Source organism: Hemiscyllium ocellatum, chromosome 22 (assembly GCF_020745735.1).
Source record: "Hemiscyllium ocellatum isolate sHemOce1 chromosome 22, sHemOce1.pat.X.cur, whole genome shotgun sequence".
Taxonomy (NCBI): domain Eukaryota; kingdom Metazoa; phylum Chordata; class Chondrichthyes; order Orectolobiformes; family Hemiscylliidae; genus Hemiscyllium; species Hemiscyllium ocellatum.
The window spans coordinates 22,777,076-22,793,650 of NC_083422.1; the positions used below are offsets into that span (position 1 = coordinate 22,777,076).

The window sequence follows — 16,575 nt, forward strand, 5'->3', positions numbered from 1 at the left end:
CCTTTGCAGTATCCCATGTCTTCAGCTATTCCTTGATACCTTGTGGAGTGAATCAAATTAGTTGAAGACTGGTATCTGTGATGCTGGGGACCTCAGGTGGAGGCTGAGCTGGATCAACTGCTCAGCAATGAAGATCGATGCAAATACCTTCGCCTTTTGTACCAATGTGCTGGACTCCCCCAGTGTTGAGGATGGAGTTACTTATGGAGCCGTCTCCCCCTCCTCCAGTGAGTTGTTTAATGATCCATTGCCATTTAGATCTAAATGTGGCAGTACTGCAAAGGCTAGACCTTATCTGATAGTCTTGCAATCGCTTAACTGTCTATTGCATGCTGCTTCCACTGTTTGGTGTGCAAGTAGCCTTATGTTGTAGCTTCACCACTTTGATACCTGACTTAGTGAGGATTAAATTGGATAACTGCTGATGTGCGATTCACTTGGATTAATTCAGTATAATGCACACAGGAAGCTGGCTTTTTGCTGAATGCTTATCATAGCTTCCATATACAGCAAACATGAACTGCACTGTGCCTTGACTCTGTGCATTAGCAGAGGTTTTGGAATCATTAGAAATTTGCACTCTTAAAGCTAATCTGCATCTCTTAAATGCAAGCTGTCTTGAAACAGGAGGAGATGGCTAGGTGAAGTTCTGCAACCAAATCCACCTTGGGAATAACTGAAGAATAGCTGACCAAGGGAGAATATTTTGGTGGTCTTGGTGGAGAAAGTGGGAAGTGGGCAAATTTTTTTTCATCCTCAGGAGAGCATGAGACTTTTCAGATAGATAATGGGGACATTTTTAAAAAATATATTTTTTTGCCTTTTCAATTGCGATTTGTGCAATGTTGAGGCATTCTGTCTGTTCATTTGTCATTGCACTCACTTCTAGTGATCTGGGCCTGAACTCATTACTGCCGAGTGTGTCTTTGTATACCCACTGGCAATTCATTTTTTCAGCTTTGGTTATATTCGCATTCTGTTTTCTGTATATCTTTTTAATGACATTTTAATCATCTGTAACTATGGATTACCTTGAACATGATCTTTGAACTTCTGCTGTTTCTAACCTTTCATTATTTGGTAAGTACCTTGTTCTACTTATCTTAGATGCAACATGGATGGCCTTACACCAGTCTGTATTAAACACATTTGGTGCTGTTTTATACATTCAACTAATCGATTAATATCTATTAATAATATTATGCTTCTATTTGCACTTATTACGATGCTATCTATGCTTGTGTGTTTTCAGTGAACTTGGATATTTAGTTCTCCATCAAACTACCTCAATTGTTAATAATATAGTGAATATTTTAAGGTTCCAGCATAGATTCCAGTCAAACATCGCCAGGCACAGTTTGTTAATTAGAGTACATACACTTGTCCATTATTCTGGTTCTCTTGTTTCTTGCAACTTTCCCAACTGATAATAATCTGTCTTCAAGTTCTTAATCTTCAATATTAACTAAAGATTTCTTACTAGAAGCATTATTGAAAGTTTTCAAAAGTCCTTATAAATGACAACCACAGATTTTCCCTGTTCAGTACTTTGTTACCCTTTAAAAAATTTCACATTGGTTGTCAGGCATGGCCTCTTTTTAAGCTGTTTCTCTTCAATGAGTTAAAATTTCAAGGTGTCCAGTTATTTTCTTCTTTAGTATAAAATCTAGTAATGTCCTGATAACACATTTTATACTAACTGGTGCATTTAACCAACTGGTTCCCTTCCCTTTCCTCTCTTAAGTAGCAGAGACACATAATTCCCCAACCTAATGGAAATGACCCTGAATTGAGAGAGTATTAGTAGATTAAAGTTTGGCTATCAATAATGTTTTCACCTCTTCCTTTAAAGACTGTGATAGAAGGCATTAGGTTTTGGGTTTTTGTCTTTAGTTATATTACTTGCTCTATTATAGTTTTTTTTAATCTGATTGGGGATTAATGAGACTTTGAGTGTGAAATTCATCTGTGGCAGTATTACCTTGCTTCCCGAAGCCGAGTGTAGCCTTTGCAGTTTTCATAATCCAAATGCGATTCAGTAATGAAGAAGCAAAGCGTGAAGTAGCAAAGAGGATAATCCGACATTAGAGTAATTTTAAGGGATTTCGGCGAAATCAATTTTGTGGAACTTTATTCGCTGTCTACACTGGAATGTTTTGCAAGTGTTAAGGTGCATCCTTGCATTTGTCTGAAACTTTGCTGTATCTCACAGGGATAGCAGAGGTATTGGTTAGATGTTCACATAGAGGCATAGGGGTAGCGATTGTTGTGCCTCTCGGTGTCACACTGAGAAGGAACAGAAGTGTACAGAGCAGATTGTGCCATGCCATGTCTCTGGTTGGTTGAAACCTGCTCAAAACATGCAATGAGAGGAAGCTATCTAGTAGATCAATGAATGAACCCATCATCTCAGATTGCATGTGACTCAGTGCTCCTCTGCATCCCATTCTGTCATTGTACATCAGTACTTGCCAGCCACTTTGCCCTCTGGTGAGTGAGCAAATTCTCTTTTCCCTTGCTTTGAAGCAAGTCACTAAAGCCTGATGACTTTCCATGTGCTGATCCTAGCTGTGTGATGTATGAGAGATGGACAGCATTGATGGGTATGTGAGGGTGAGGTGGAGTCCCTTGATGTCAAATGAGAGTTCTGACTACCAGAAAATGCTTTTGAGTGAGTGATGAAGATGGTGCGTTTTGATCAGAGCAAGCAGCTGGTGTTGTGGGTGGCTGAAGATGTGACAGGAAGATGCATTTACTGACGTTGATCGAAATTCTGAAGGCATTTAACCTTTTGTGGTTTCTGCTTGGTCCCTGATGCCTGCATTTGAGGACTTCACCTTTCTGACCTTTCCCAAAACTTTTGTTGTTATAAACAACTAAGGGAATTAAGGTTCATAGGACAACAGAAATTAAAGTAGAATTGAGACCATAACCCTATCAGGTTTGATCTTATCAAATGACAAAGCTGGCCTGAATTGCCAAATGACTAACTTCTTCTCTTAGCCCAATTTTCCCAATGTTCATTGGTCTGCGGGTCATCCTTCAGAATCTCCTGGGTGACGTTGGAGTAGGACACCATCCCTTCCATCCATCTGCACTCTAATGCTTGCAGTTTGCGTTCATCAGTCTAGATTCCTCTCTTTTCTCTGGCATCTAGTTTCCAAGAATGTACATTGCACCAACTTGTTTTCCTTCTACCCTTTAAGGCAAAGTAGGCTAACATTTGATCAGGTGAAGTTGTCAACTTTGTTGCGCAGTAGAGATCAGCACTGGAGACCCAGGAACTAGGATGACACTGATAATATTGGTGAACTACTGAGTTTCTTTCCTGCCTCAATCTCAATGAGCAAGGGCTACCATGAATTGTGGCTCATGTGTCAAGACGTTTAAGGTTGTGGTCTTTGTCTTTGATTCAGAAACATTCTTTAGAATGTCTGACATTCTGTTCTCTTCCTCTTTTGTCAGTACTAAAGCAAAGCAATTTGTCTTTATTCATTCAGGGGACATGGGCTTCACTGGCTAGACCAGCATTTATTGGCCATTCCTAAATGCCCAGAGAGTAGCTAAGAGTCAACAATATTGCTGTGGATCCAGAGTCACATGTAAGCCTGATGAGGAAAGGATGGCTGTTTCCCTCCCTAAAGGACATCAGTGAACCAGATAGGTTTTTCCAGCAATTGACAATAGTTTCGTGGTCATAATTGGATACCTCATTCCAGATTTTTGCTGAATTCAAATTCCACCAACTATAATGGCAGCATTTGAACTAGGTTCTCAGAACATTACCGGGTTCTCTGGATTAATAATTGAGTGATAACATCAGGGGGCCATCACCTCCCCAAATTAGTCAACATGCCATGTCATTTTCTTGCTTTCATTGAACAGTATCACCATTATCTGTTCTTAAGGGGCTCTCATTGTTCCTGATCGTAAAAACAAAATGCCAGATATCTGAAATAAAAATAAGAAATCCTGCAAAACCTCAGCAGATCTGCCAGCATCTTTGGGGACTGTGATGATTCTGTCACTTTAAAAAGGTTATTTTGTCCTGGATTTTCTTGAAGAGAGGTTGTAAAGGCAGAGGTGCCAAAATAGCTATGTGAAATTGCCCAAGTCAATCAGAGGAGGCCTTTAGGTTTTTTTTAAAACAGTTGTACAATGGAAGGGGAGTGGCCAGTTCTCCCAGTTGAGGCTTTGTAGTTTTTTTTAAGTTATCACAAGATGTTTTGAGTACCAGAAGGGTTGCAAGCTTCAGTGAATGATTCCTAACTGACTTTCTCTGAAATCTATCTGGATGTTGTTCCCTCCTGTCTATTAAAATCTGTGTTAAATTTATCTTTTTGCCAAGGGGTGTGTTTATGGGATGTGACTACATTGGATCAGTTAATTAGTCAACTTACTGAATCAAAGTACTGTATTCGGGTAAGCTTTCCAATAGTCAAGAGTAGCTTTGTTTGCCATTTCTACCGTATACAATGGATACAGTAAAAACCGAGACAGCGTTCCTCCAGGACAAAGGTGCTATGTGGACAACACAAACACACTTTGTCTGCTTGTTTGGGTTTGTTGCTAAGAAGCCTGCGGACTGTGTTCATTGGGTACCCATCCTTTTTTGAATACATTTGATTACATGTATTCAAAAAGAACGGGCACCCAATGAACAGATTTCTCAGCAGTAAACCCAAACAAGCAGACAAAACACGACCAGAAACCCTAGTCACTCTCCCCTGCACAAAGACATCTTGGAAATGACTGCCAGATTGTTTAGACTCCTTGGCATCACGGTAGCCCACAAACCCACCAACAGTAGCTAATGAACATGAAAGACGCTATACAGACAACAAGCAAAACTAATGTCATTTGCAAAATACCATGCAAAGACTGTAACAAACACTACATTGGACCATCAGGCAAAAGACTAGCCACCAGGATACATGAACATCAACTCACCACAAAACGACATGACCGTCTCTCAGTAGTATCCTTACATACAGATGAGGAAGGACACTACTTCGACTGGGACAACTCATCCATCCTTGGACAAGCCAAACAGAGACATGCATGAGAATTCCTGGAAACATGACATTCCAAACGGAACTCTATCAACAAACACATTGACTTGGATCCCACTTACCACACCTTGAGCAAAAGAACAAGAAATGACATCACCAACTCAAAGAAACCCAAACATATAAATAGAAAGCAGGAATCATTACCAATGCTTCGTCCGGAGGTTCACTGAAGATGTTACCTAGTATGGTGATGAAACGTCTGAAAATGAACCTTCCAGCTCAGTGAGCAAACCTATATCCAGAACCTCAACCTGAGCTACAAATCTTCTCAAAACTCGCTAAGATCCAGTGTGTTCACCCCTCTCGTCACAAAGTCCACATGCTGATGGAATTTAGGGAGCACAGATTTGAGATCTGCATGGTTGAAATCTCCAGCAACAATAAACAGTCCATTAGGGGTGCGTTCTGCAGTCCACTAATAGCCCCATACAGTTCACAGAGTGCCTCCTTAGAATTGACACTGGGAGGAACATACACCCCAACTATAAGGACAGCGGTGAATTCCCGTGGCAAATAAAATGGTCTGCACCTAACAGTCACAAACTCCACCAGTGATGAGCAGTAACTGGAGACTAGCACAGTGTCTTTGCACCATTTTGTGTTGCTGTAGACAAACAGAGCCCCCACCCTGAGTCTTACCGCACAGAGCTGCATTTCTGTTGGCAGGAAACAAGGTGGGCCTGTCTAATTAGAGAGCGGAATCTGAAACTCTGTCGCTGAGCCATATTGCCATGAAAACAAGGAAGCAGCAGTCTCTGAACTCATGCTGAGAAGCTTGTGCGGTCGGATGCAGTCCAGTTTGTTGTTCAGGGAGCAGACATTGGAGAGCAGAATGGATGGGAGAGGTGGCCAGCTAATGTTTGTTTTTAGCCTGGCATGAACTTCTCCATGCTTGCCGCATTTCTGCCTCCTCGCAAAACACTCCCAACGTCTCAACACCTGGCCACCCGCATCAAACGAGGCCAAGGACCGGAGCCCCAGTCTCCGCAGCAAGCCAAGATGGCATAACTCCTTCTGCAGCTCTCCAGTCAGGTTCGCTTTTGGCCAGTTCCTGAACTGTAACAACGTTTGCAGACTGTAACAATATCTGCAAGCACCGGGTTTCCTGTGCCTGAAATTAAGTAGGCCCTGAGAGAGAGGGAGAGGCCACTGCAAGTTGCTGCCATACCACCATCTTGAAGCCGTGGACAATCTGCCAAGAGTTAAGTTATTCTAAATTCTGCTTTCTGTTTTCGTATTTTAACTATAGTGTTTAAATAAATCGTATTTTGCTTAAAAATGATTGGTTTGATGAGTTGCATCATATCTGGAACACCTACTTCACACCTACCTCACACCTACCTTTAAAATAAGAAAGAAATTAGGGTCTAAGCTACCTTCTTAAAATATTTTGAGGCGATCTGGCCTGGTCCTTAACAGTAAAGAAACACAGTCAATGTTTTAAGTTCTTCAGAATTCTAGAGTCAGAAGACTCAACAGAAATGTCAAATTGGATTCAAAACATTAAATCTGTTTCTTTCCTCGTGGATACTGCCAGACCTGTTGAGTTTCGCCAGCACTTTGTGTATTTCTTCCTGATCATACTATTTTTTTCCCCCCAAGACATTTGTAACAAACAACAATACAATATAGGAACAGGCCCTTCGGCCCTCCAGGCCTGGGCTGCCACATTTTGCTCTTCCATGCTAAAACTGTCTTCAGTTACAGTTATTCCCTTCCTATTCAAGTATTCGTCGAGGTGTTTCTTAAATGCTCCTGTTGTGTCTGCCGCCACCACTTCCTCTGGCAATGCGTTCCAGGCACTCACCACATTAAAAATCTGCCTTGCACATCTCTTTTAATCTTCACCTCTCGCACCTTGAATCTGTGCCTCCTAGAAATTGACCCCTCCACACACTGGGGAAAAAAAAACTCATATTTTCCACGTTTTTTCTTTGGTTCTAATTCCCCTTGTGAATTTCTTTTCATATTCATACTTTATAGCTTATATTGTCCGTTCTATCCCCTTTTGTTGATGTGTATATATCTCCCACTTGCTAGGATCTGTGCACTTCTTTTCATTTTTGTATGGCTTCATGTTGACTCTTACTTAGTTCATCATTGGCTTTTTCTTTTGTCGCTTACGGGTATAAACTGATTTTGTTTCATGTTTCATTCTAATTCTAAATTTTCCTTGATAACAGGAACTGAAGTTATTGGCTTGTGTTTCTGAGTATTAAAAGATAGAGAATGTATTGTTGAGCCAGCTCATAGGATAACTTTTAAATCTAACAGGAATATGGTATAAGTATAATAATCTGTTTGTATTTGAGTGAGGAGAAAGGACAAAATTGCTGTTATACAGTACTGTAAAAGTACTTAGACTGAGGAGCAGAAGCCAGCTGGTACCTTCCATCTGTTTGGGGTCTGTTCTACTGTCTGCACCATTACCTTATAAATATACTGTCTTCTTTGTCAAATAAAAATTAAAAGTCTGGAAAGAATTCTGGAGTATTACATTATTTGTTAACTTCTATATTACTACTGACTATTTGAAGAATTGAATGACCAATTAGTTTGACACTCTAATCATTATTAAATGCATAGATTTCCTTTTATCATCAATTGCATCTTTAAAGTACTATTTCAACTTTAAATAAATTTCATTAGACTTTTCACTCTCATTTTTAAATGTCGGCTTCCATTGGTTGCAATATACAGAATGCTGCAACCTTGTAACTATAATGCAATTCACAAAATATTTAACTGCCAGGTATATAATTGTTTACATTAATATGGAATTACAATTACAATGTAATTGATTGCAGATTGAGAAAATAAATTTGGTGATTGCTTCAAGGTTCTTGGACCCGCTATTCTGAACCTACGTAAGAGAAGAATTAATTTATTTTGTGTTGGATTCATTTAAATGCTATCAACAAGTCAAAGAAAAATTCAAGTCCCTGAACGAGCGTGAGCAGTCAGAAGTCTGAGGCTCCCACAGATTCAAAACTGATATTATTGTGTTATGTTTCTCAGTATTTGTTGCCCAGGGTAACACAGGCTTCATTGGGCTACTCGCTGCCAAGGCTCAGAATTATTTAAACTCTGTGCAACAAACACATGGATATTTGGAACGACTTGAAAATGTAAATGATAAATTGAGGTAGGTAAAGTTCGAGCACAAATTATGGGTGATAAGGGCGTGTGAAGTAGTACAGTGTCTCTGTTGAGAGGGACAATTTTGCATGTTCCATTTCTTTGACCTAACTAATATTTCATAAATACTGTTATAGCTGAAAACAGGTCTAAAATGTATGATTAATGGCAAAATCTCCATTTGAATGCATTGACGCAATCAGCAAAACAATTCTAAAATGGTATAATAATTGAAGGCTTAAAAATACAAGCATATGTTTTCACTGTCAGACTGTCTTGCAGAAGGATGTGTTTCGAAATCATCTTTCTCAAACAGTGAAGACTCATACAATTAAGAATCAGAAAACATTATTTCTGTTCACAACAAGGAAATAAAGTGAATTTCTGAACCCTACAGATCCTCATGTTGCTATTCAGTTTTGTCATAACTGGTTCAACAGTACTGGGGAGTTTATTAAATCATGTGGGCATCCTGCCATCACCTCTGCTACATTGCAAGTACGCCAGCAACTTGACTGGTGCCAGACACCCCAGTCTCACCTCATTGGGCAAATTCAGGCATTCATCACCCCTGATAGCACTGGACCTTAACGAGTGGCAGAAGAGGCACCTGGCAAACACAGTCGGACAGATACTCTGTTTGGACTGGTGATGAGTGAACGTGACTTCGTTGACAGTATCCTTGAAGCCATCTGAGGGCCCTCACAAATTTTTATTGTACCCCTGCCCTGTGTTTTTCACAGAAAATGTGCACTTCAGCTTGGAAATGGCATGGGGTGGGGGAGTTGGGGGGATGGGGAGGATGAGGAGGATGATAGGAAGTGGATTGTGTCTGGCAGTTATTTTAAAGCAGCTATGGTACCTACAGCTGTACACCATGCTGTACCATAGCATTGGGGTTGGTTGTGGCAGGGAATCTGGTACCCTGAATAATTCAGCTTTACGTTGCCTGATTGTCATTAATTTTTGTAATATTCACCTTTGAAAATTGGGGAGTGTCCTCCTCTAATTGAGAGTCTCCAGAATGAGAGAGGTGTTTGAGCTTCAACATTAGGCTGTAGTCTTATTTGTGTTATTCCTTTAAATTCTGTTAGAGATAACAGTCTTATGATTTTGTGCACATTGTTCATCTGATGTGGCAGTATTGAGGAGACGGAATGATCGAAACATTTCACCAAGTAGATTCCAGTGTTTCTTTAGGAACCTTGCTGCAGTATTTATGGAAAGCCGCAAGCTAAGTTATGATACCTATGAGAATAATTGCATTTCAGATTCATTCCTAATGTAAATTCAGAAAAGTTCTGTTGGATTTCTAGGGTGAAAATTTGGGCTGATCTAGCTAAAGTTGCCCGAAAGCAAGAAGTTTGGGATGTCTGTCGTACAGCTTGTCACTTTTGCCTATTGTATGATGATGGACGATGGAAAATGGAAAGAATGTCTGTTGGTAAGGTTGGAAGAATGATTCTTTCCCACCAACAAACTGTTAACTCTATGTCCATGAGTGAGAAGATGTATTTTGTCTCTGTTTTTGGTTTATTTCAGAAGAACTTGTGAAACCAATGTCAAGTGTCTCAGACGGAATTGTTAATAAATTAGACGGAAGTTTTACCAGATCAGAGGGAAATCTTGATGAAAGTACATCTTTACCAATACAGTCCCCACACAAAGTAGGCCATTCTTCAACCGCTTTAATCAGAATCCTTGCTGAAGTATGTTTCATTAATGCAGAGGTAGGTACAGTTCAGTAATGAGTCTGCTTGAATTCCCAACTTGAGTTTTTAAGCATATATCAATATCAATAAAATAGTGTTTTGTGAAGATGTGGCATAATCTCTATTCATGACTAGTGCAAACATTTGACAGCAATGGAATTGAATCTCGGATGCTTTGTTTAATGGGTAGCTAATTCAAAATCAATGTTGGGTTACTGCCCGACTCAAATTTCTAAATTCCAAGGGTTAAATTATCAGGAGTGACTACACAGTCAAGTTCCTTTTTTTTTCAAGCTGTTCAGGGAAATGGATAGAAAGAATGAAACTATCTCAGCTTGTTGGAGAGTCTGGAGAGGCATAGTCTAACAATGGAAACCATGCCTTTGAAAAGCAGTGTTAAGAAGCCCTGTTACACACAAAGCGTGGTAGATGTTTGGAACCTGCCTGCACAAATTTCAATTCATGTCAGATCAGTTATTGGTTTTAAATCTATGACTGATGAAAATATTTGGAAATGAAAGTAATAAAAGTGTTATGCATTGATGACAGGTATATAAAATCATATATGATCTGATTGAATGGTGGAACAAACTTGAGGGATGAAATTGCTTCTCCATATTCCAAATTTTCTATGTTCATAAGGACATGCTGAATACTTTTTGTGTCTGTTTTCCCAAAACACAAAATTTCATCCGGTATGCTGAAAAAAAGAATATTAGTTTGAGGCCGTAATACTTTTACTCCTCTTTTGGGCTGTCTATTCAATTGTTCAACACTGACGCCATATTGCTAATTCTTACGGATTTATTCCTGCATAAATAAGAATCAATACATTATGGTTTTTTGGCAGTAATTACAAGGCACAATTGAGAGTTATATTACTCCTTGTCTGGTGTTTAGGAGTTGTGACTTTGTTTCATGGTCCTTCTGCACGCTGCAGTTCTGCACTGTGGGTGGTTTACCATGAGAAAAATATACCCTGGTTATACCCTGAGAAAAATATTAATGCAAGAAAGTTTTAATTTTCTGCTTTTCTCAATGCTTCCCCAATTCTTTCTAAACATAGGGTGAGCATGTCCAGGTCACGCACTATCTTATAATCCATTGTCACTCTTCTTAACCTCATTGCACGCAATCTTTATTTTTTTCTTCTTGGTGTAAATAAATTCATAAATAGCATACCCTTTCCTAATTCCAATATCAAACAAAGCTATATTCCGGCAGGCATAATATTAGGCAGCAATGTTTTCAAAATTGAATACTGAGAAAGAATTGAAAGAGGATAATGTTTGATTTTAGTTCAACAATTGACAGGTTCTGTAATGGGATTGATTATGTTTAGAGAGGGGTAAGAGACAATGCTTCATTCCTGACTGGTACTACTTCTCTCAGCTTGCAGTAAAGCCAACAGTCACTCTCCATCTGCAACCAATTGATTTGAAAGTCACATTCAGCTTATATTGAAGAATAATAGTTCGAAACAAGCCTTTAAATATTTAAGCTTTCAAGTCTTGACTCTCTAAAGCTACCTGACGAAATAGTCCAACAGGTTTATTTGGAAGCACTAGTTTTCAGAGCGCTGCTTCTTCATCAGGTGGTTGTGGAGTACCACCTGAATTCTCTTGTTGGTTAGAAAGCATTTTATATGCAGTTTTTCTTCTGGACAAACTTATTCTGAGTTAAAGTTTTGTTTGCACCTACAATCAGGCAAGTATTAACCATTAAGAGCATGAAATGATAAAAGCACTGTGACATTCTTGTTGAAAGGTATCAATGCCCTCATGAGTAGCTATTAGGGGCAGCATGGTGGCTCAGTGGTTAGCTCTGTTGCCTCATAGCACCAGGGACCTGGGTTCGATTCCAGCCTTAGGAAACTGTCTGTGTGGGTTTCCTCCGAGTGCTCTGGTTTCCTCACATAGTCCAAAGATGTGCATATTAGGTGAATTGGCCATGCTAAATTGCCCATAATGTTTAGGGATATGTAGGCTAGGTGCATTAGTCAGGGGTAATGTAGAGTAATAGATGTAGGGAATGGGACTGGGTGGGATACTGTTCAGAGGGTAAGTGTGGACTTGTTGGGCCAAATGGCCTGTTTGCACACTGTAGGGATTCTAATTCTAATTCATATACATTGTATCATGAATGTCAGTGAATCTACCAGCTTGAACCCAGTCTATACCAATGTTTGTAATAGCATTGTAACATATTTAGTTGCTTTGCAAATATATCTTCTAGTTTGTGTTCTCAATAACAATTGAAGCTCCATATTCATACTGTGGGAATTAACAAAATAGTGAAGAATAATAAACCCGACGATCATATCATTCTGCAAACGTAAAATGAAACCATTTTCACTTGGAGGTGACAACCTGGACGTTTTGCATATTAGACAATTACATATAGTGAGCAAAATCAAATTTAATGAATCGACTTTTCCTGGAGAAATAAGTACTAATGATTTAGAGAGCTGAGAGCTATCATTTTATGGTGATATTTATTTTAATATGAGGAACTTTAACATGATAAATTATATGTCCAGGCAACCATTCAGTTGTTAAAATCACAAGATGTTCAGTATAACAACCATGCGGTTTTCCCAGAAGGAAAACAGAAGGAACTTCAGGAATTTGGAATCAAAACTCTGGAGAGTGTTCCAGAATGGATAACCTACAGGTATTTTGAATATTTGAGATTTTATGTTTTTGTGATTTTATTTTGGGTTCTTTTCTTTAAAAAAAGAATGTCAAGGCTTTGGTGAATTTGCAAAGATTTTCTGGAATGATACCAGGAATTTGAGTGATGGAGGACTTCTTCTTCCAAGCAGAGAAGGTTCGGGGGCGATTCTGAAGGAGAAGTTGATTCTCTTGGCAGGAGAGTCAGTAATGCTAAAGGATCTTGATAGGGTAAATGTTGAGAGACACTTTCCTCTTCTGGGAGAATCTAGAACCAGGATCAATATTTACAATACTGGGTTGCTTTTTTAAAATAGAGCTGTGGTGAAAGTTCTGACATAGAGGGTTGAGAGTCTAAGAAGACAATGAAAGCAGGATCTTTAATTTTTGTTTGGGAAGAGGTGGATAGTTTTTTGTTAAGCTGGAACATGAGAGGTTGTTAGGGGTAGATAGGAATGTGGATTTGAGATTGCCATCCTATCAGTCATAATCTTATTAAATACTGGAGCAGGCTCGAAGGCTGATCGGCCCAATTCTGCTCTTGTATGATAAGTATATGCACAGATGTAGGATAATCAGCAACGCACCAGAAGGAGATTGGGAGAACTCTTTGTTGCACAGTGAATTGTTATGATCAGGATTTCAGTGCCTCCACATAATCGATTATTCACAACTCATCCTTTTCCTTCAAGGAGGGAGAACAGAGTGTAGAACTCCATGGAGATGTAGAGGATCAGGAGTGGGGAGATCTCTGTGATAGCTACCATTGGTAATCTGTGCTCTCCTGTACTAGCAAAGAGTTCTTATTTCAGGACATACCAGATGCCATCAACAACTTGCCACGAATTTTGAAACTTCATGAGGGGTTGGTGCAGATGGACATCAAGGGAACCAATTCACTGCCTGTGGAACCTATACCTCTTTTGAGCTGGAGCTTTATGTCCCTCTCCTCTGCTTTAAGGAGTGGCTAAGGAGATTTGCTTTTGGTGTTGTCTTTATGACTCCTCTTGCTCCTCTGCCAAGCAGTAAGATTGGGTAAAAGTTCTGTTAGCAATAACGTGTCACCTTGTCATGGTGTCAGCTACTTAATCGGACTGTTTGAAGGCTTTCAACCTTTGTTCTCTCGTAAAGGTGCACACCCTACTGTGTACTTGCCTTTTTGGCTATGAAGAATTGCCGAGAGCTCAAGAAACTGTTTTTTGACTATTGAAGCCAGAATTCGGGGTGAAATTTAAAGTTAATTACTTTTGCATCTTTAATGGTTTATCCCGCAGCTGCTTGGGCATTCACTGCTCATCCACAAACAAACAGCCATCAAATCCAGTATTATTACAGGATCATCTCAGTTCCTAGTCTGATGCCATGCTTCAGGGATTTGATTTCCATTGACACCTGAATCCACCTTCCCTTTGCCATTAAAATTGAACCCAGTGATTCATGCTAATGGTTCAGAACATCAACACTATTGTAAAATCTAGCTTCATGCTTTGCATTATTTATTTTCAGTAATTGGATAGATTCTCTGTCATCTTATGCAACCAAGAATTTTTTGCGAGCTGCAGAACTGGGCATACAGATAGGTGATGCATCCATTGTGTGCAATGCAGCTATCTATATATGGAACCATAACAACCACCTACTTGTTGCTGGAAGATATAAGGAGCTTGTTGAAACATTTCGAACACTACTTGATGCATTAAAGCAGACAGGACATTGTGGGTAAGTTTTACAGAACTGATGGCAAATCATGCGGAACCAGTTTTTCTTTCTCCCAGCACTGTTCTCGAGCAATGATGCTCACAGAAACTGAATATGTGAATTTGGCTTGGTCCTAATTTAAATAAAGGAAATGCCACATGGGTGCACTTTGTGTGCATTTTAAACCACAGTTGTTGAATTCGAGGTGAAATCTAAGTTCATTCTGAGTCTTATAGGCATCAGCATCATTAAATTTGTCAGCAAAATTAAATCTTGTGAGTGAGCCAGAAGAGTATTCTTCAGGTTAATGGGCAGGATTGTTACTTGAGCACCCAAAGATATGAAGTGTATGAATTAATGTGTGTATGGCAGAAACTCTGACTTGCATTCCTGTGGCCCTTACTTTCACTTAATGATGCTGTCCACTATTGGAGTACTGTGTGCAATTCTGGTTTCCTTGCTTTAGGAGGGACGTTGTGAAACTTGAAAGGGTTCTGAAAAGATTTACACAAATGTTGCCAGGGTTGGAGGGTTTGAGCTATAGGGAGGGGCTAAATAGGCTGGGGTTATTTTTCCCTGGAGCGTCGGTGGCTGAAGGGTGACCTTATAAAGGTTTACAAGTTCATGAGAGGCATGGATAGGGTAAATGGACAAGATCTTTTCCATGGGGCGGGGGTGTCCAGAAGTAGAGAGAATAGGTATAAAGTGAGAGGGGAAAGATTTAAAAGGGACTTAACGGCAATCTTTTCATGTAGAGGAAGCACTGGAGGCTGGTAAAAGGAATCTGGATGGGTATATGAATAGGAAGGGTTTAGAGGGATATGGGCGAAATGCTGACAAACGGGACTAGATTGATTTCGGGTATCTGGTCAGCATGGACGAGTTGGACCGAAGGGTCTTTTTCCATACTGTATATCTCTTGACCCTATAACTCGAAATGGTACTTCTGTGCCATGGATGGAATGGCACAGAAGCAATCTGTGCAATCTACAGTTGGCTTGGAGGGAGCTAGCAAAGTGTGGGATGGTGAAAGATTATGGGGTTTTGTGATGCTAAGCACCACCTGGAAGAATTGAGTGTAGTTACAAAAAAAAAATGGTATTTCCTCCAAGGATCCAATCACCAAAATAGCTATTTTTTTTTGTAGTGCAGGAATCCTTTACATTTTATTATATTGTATGCATACTTGGATACTTGTGTGCAGCTTGTCTGAGAACTTTTGAGTCCATGCAGTTTTCGGGGAATATTGTCCCCTATTCTCCTCCAGGTGCCCATCTACCCAAAGATACTGGCATTTTAGAGAAATGGCCAAATTGTTGATTTTATGTTGATGATACACTGGTAACACTGTCTCCTATTTTGAAAGCTAGTTTTAACATCTGACCTGATTCAGAACTGTATATATAATGATTGTTTGTAATTGTAATCCTGGAGTATTGCTATAGGAAAAATGCTAAGAATATTATGTTACAAAAACTATTCTTGCTGCACTGTAGGGAAACCATCTTTTTGGTCATGCTGTGTAACAGCTTATGTCAGGGCTTGATTCAACCTTGGATACCAAGTCCTATACCGACTGAAAAAAGAGAAGTTACAAAAAGTTCCATTGCTGCTAACATCAAAAAGTCATCATCAAAGAAAGCTGAAAAACCAAGTGTTTCACAGACTGTAACTGTTGATCCTGAAGGTATTCCTCAAATAACTGAGGCTCTCCAGGTATGAGAATACACTGAGTGGTTTGAAAGTTGTACCATTTAAAACTGTTACCTAAGTATATTATATAATATCTTCACAAAATGTATTCCTATTTTTAATATGAAATTTTACTTCGGAACTGCCACTGTCTTAATCTTTTGTTGACTATTTGTGATATATGTATTGAAAGAGTATTATAAAGGTATTAATCAAAAAGTCATTTCCAACAGCTGGTGCTGTCTGTTTTATATAAAATGCACCCTTTCCAAGATTCTAATTTTGTTGTGCTCTCTGTAAAAAAAAGGAAACCAACTTAACCAAAATTTAATTCTTTGTAACTAATGATCAAACCAAAGTTAACACAAATTAAAGATGGTTTGATTGGGAAATTCTATTCAACATAAACTGTAATGTACAGTTTAAGTACCAAATACAAGGAAGGTAGATCTTTCATACCTTTATCAGTTGCATGACGTGATGATTTTGTGCTATAAATTCAGTGCCACTAGCTACCCAAGGAAGGGGCAGTGCTCTGAAAGCTAGTACTTCTGAATAAATCTGATGTTGTGATTTTTAACTTTGTCCACC

At 39.3% G+C, this 16,575-nt stretch overlaps 1 protein-coding gene across 1 annotated transcript in view; it reads left to right on the forward strand.

The window, feature by feature from the left end:
- Positions 1-16,575, forward strand: part of LOC132826138 (cilia- and flagella-associated protein 46) — a 214,053-nt gene that overhangs the window by 41,243 nt on the left and 156,235 nt on the right. Inside the window, exons 10-15 of the mRNA XM_060841785.1 lie at positions 8,091-8,217; positions 9,527-9,654; positions 9,753-9,940; positions 12,462-12,595; positions 14,101-14,313; positions 15,789-16,008. Coding sequence (XP_060697768.1) covers positions 8,091-8,217; positions 9,527-9,654; positions 9,753-9,940; positions 12,462-12,595; positions 14,101-14,313; positions 15,789-16,008 — 1,010 coding nt within the window. The remainder of the gene's footprint in view (positions 1-8,090; positions 8,218-9,526; positions 9,655-9,752; positions 9,941-12,461; positions 12,596-14,100; positions 14,314-15,788; positions 16,009-16,575) is intronic.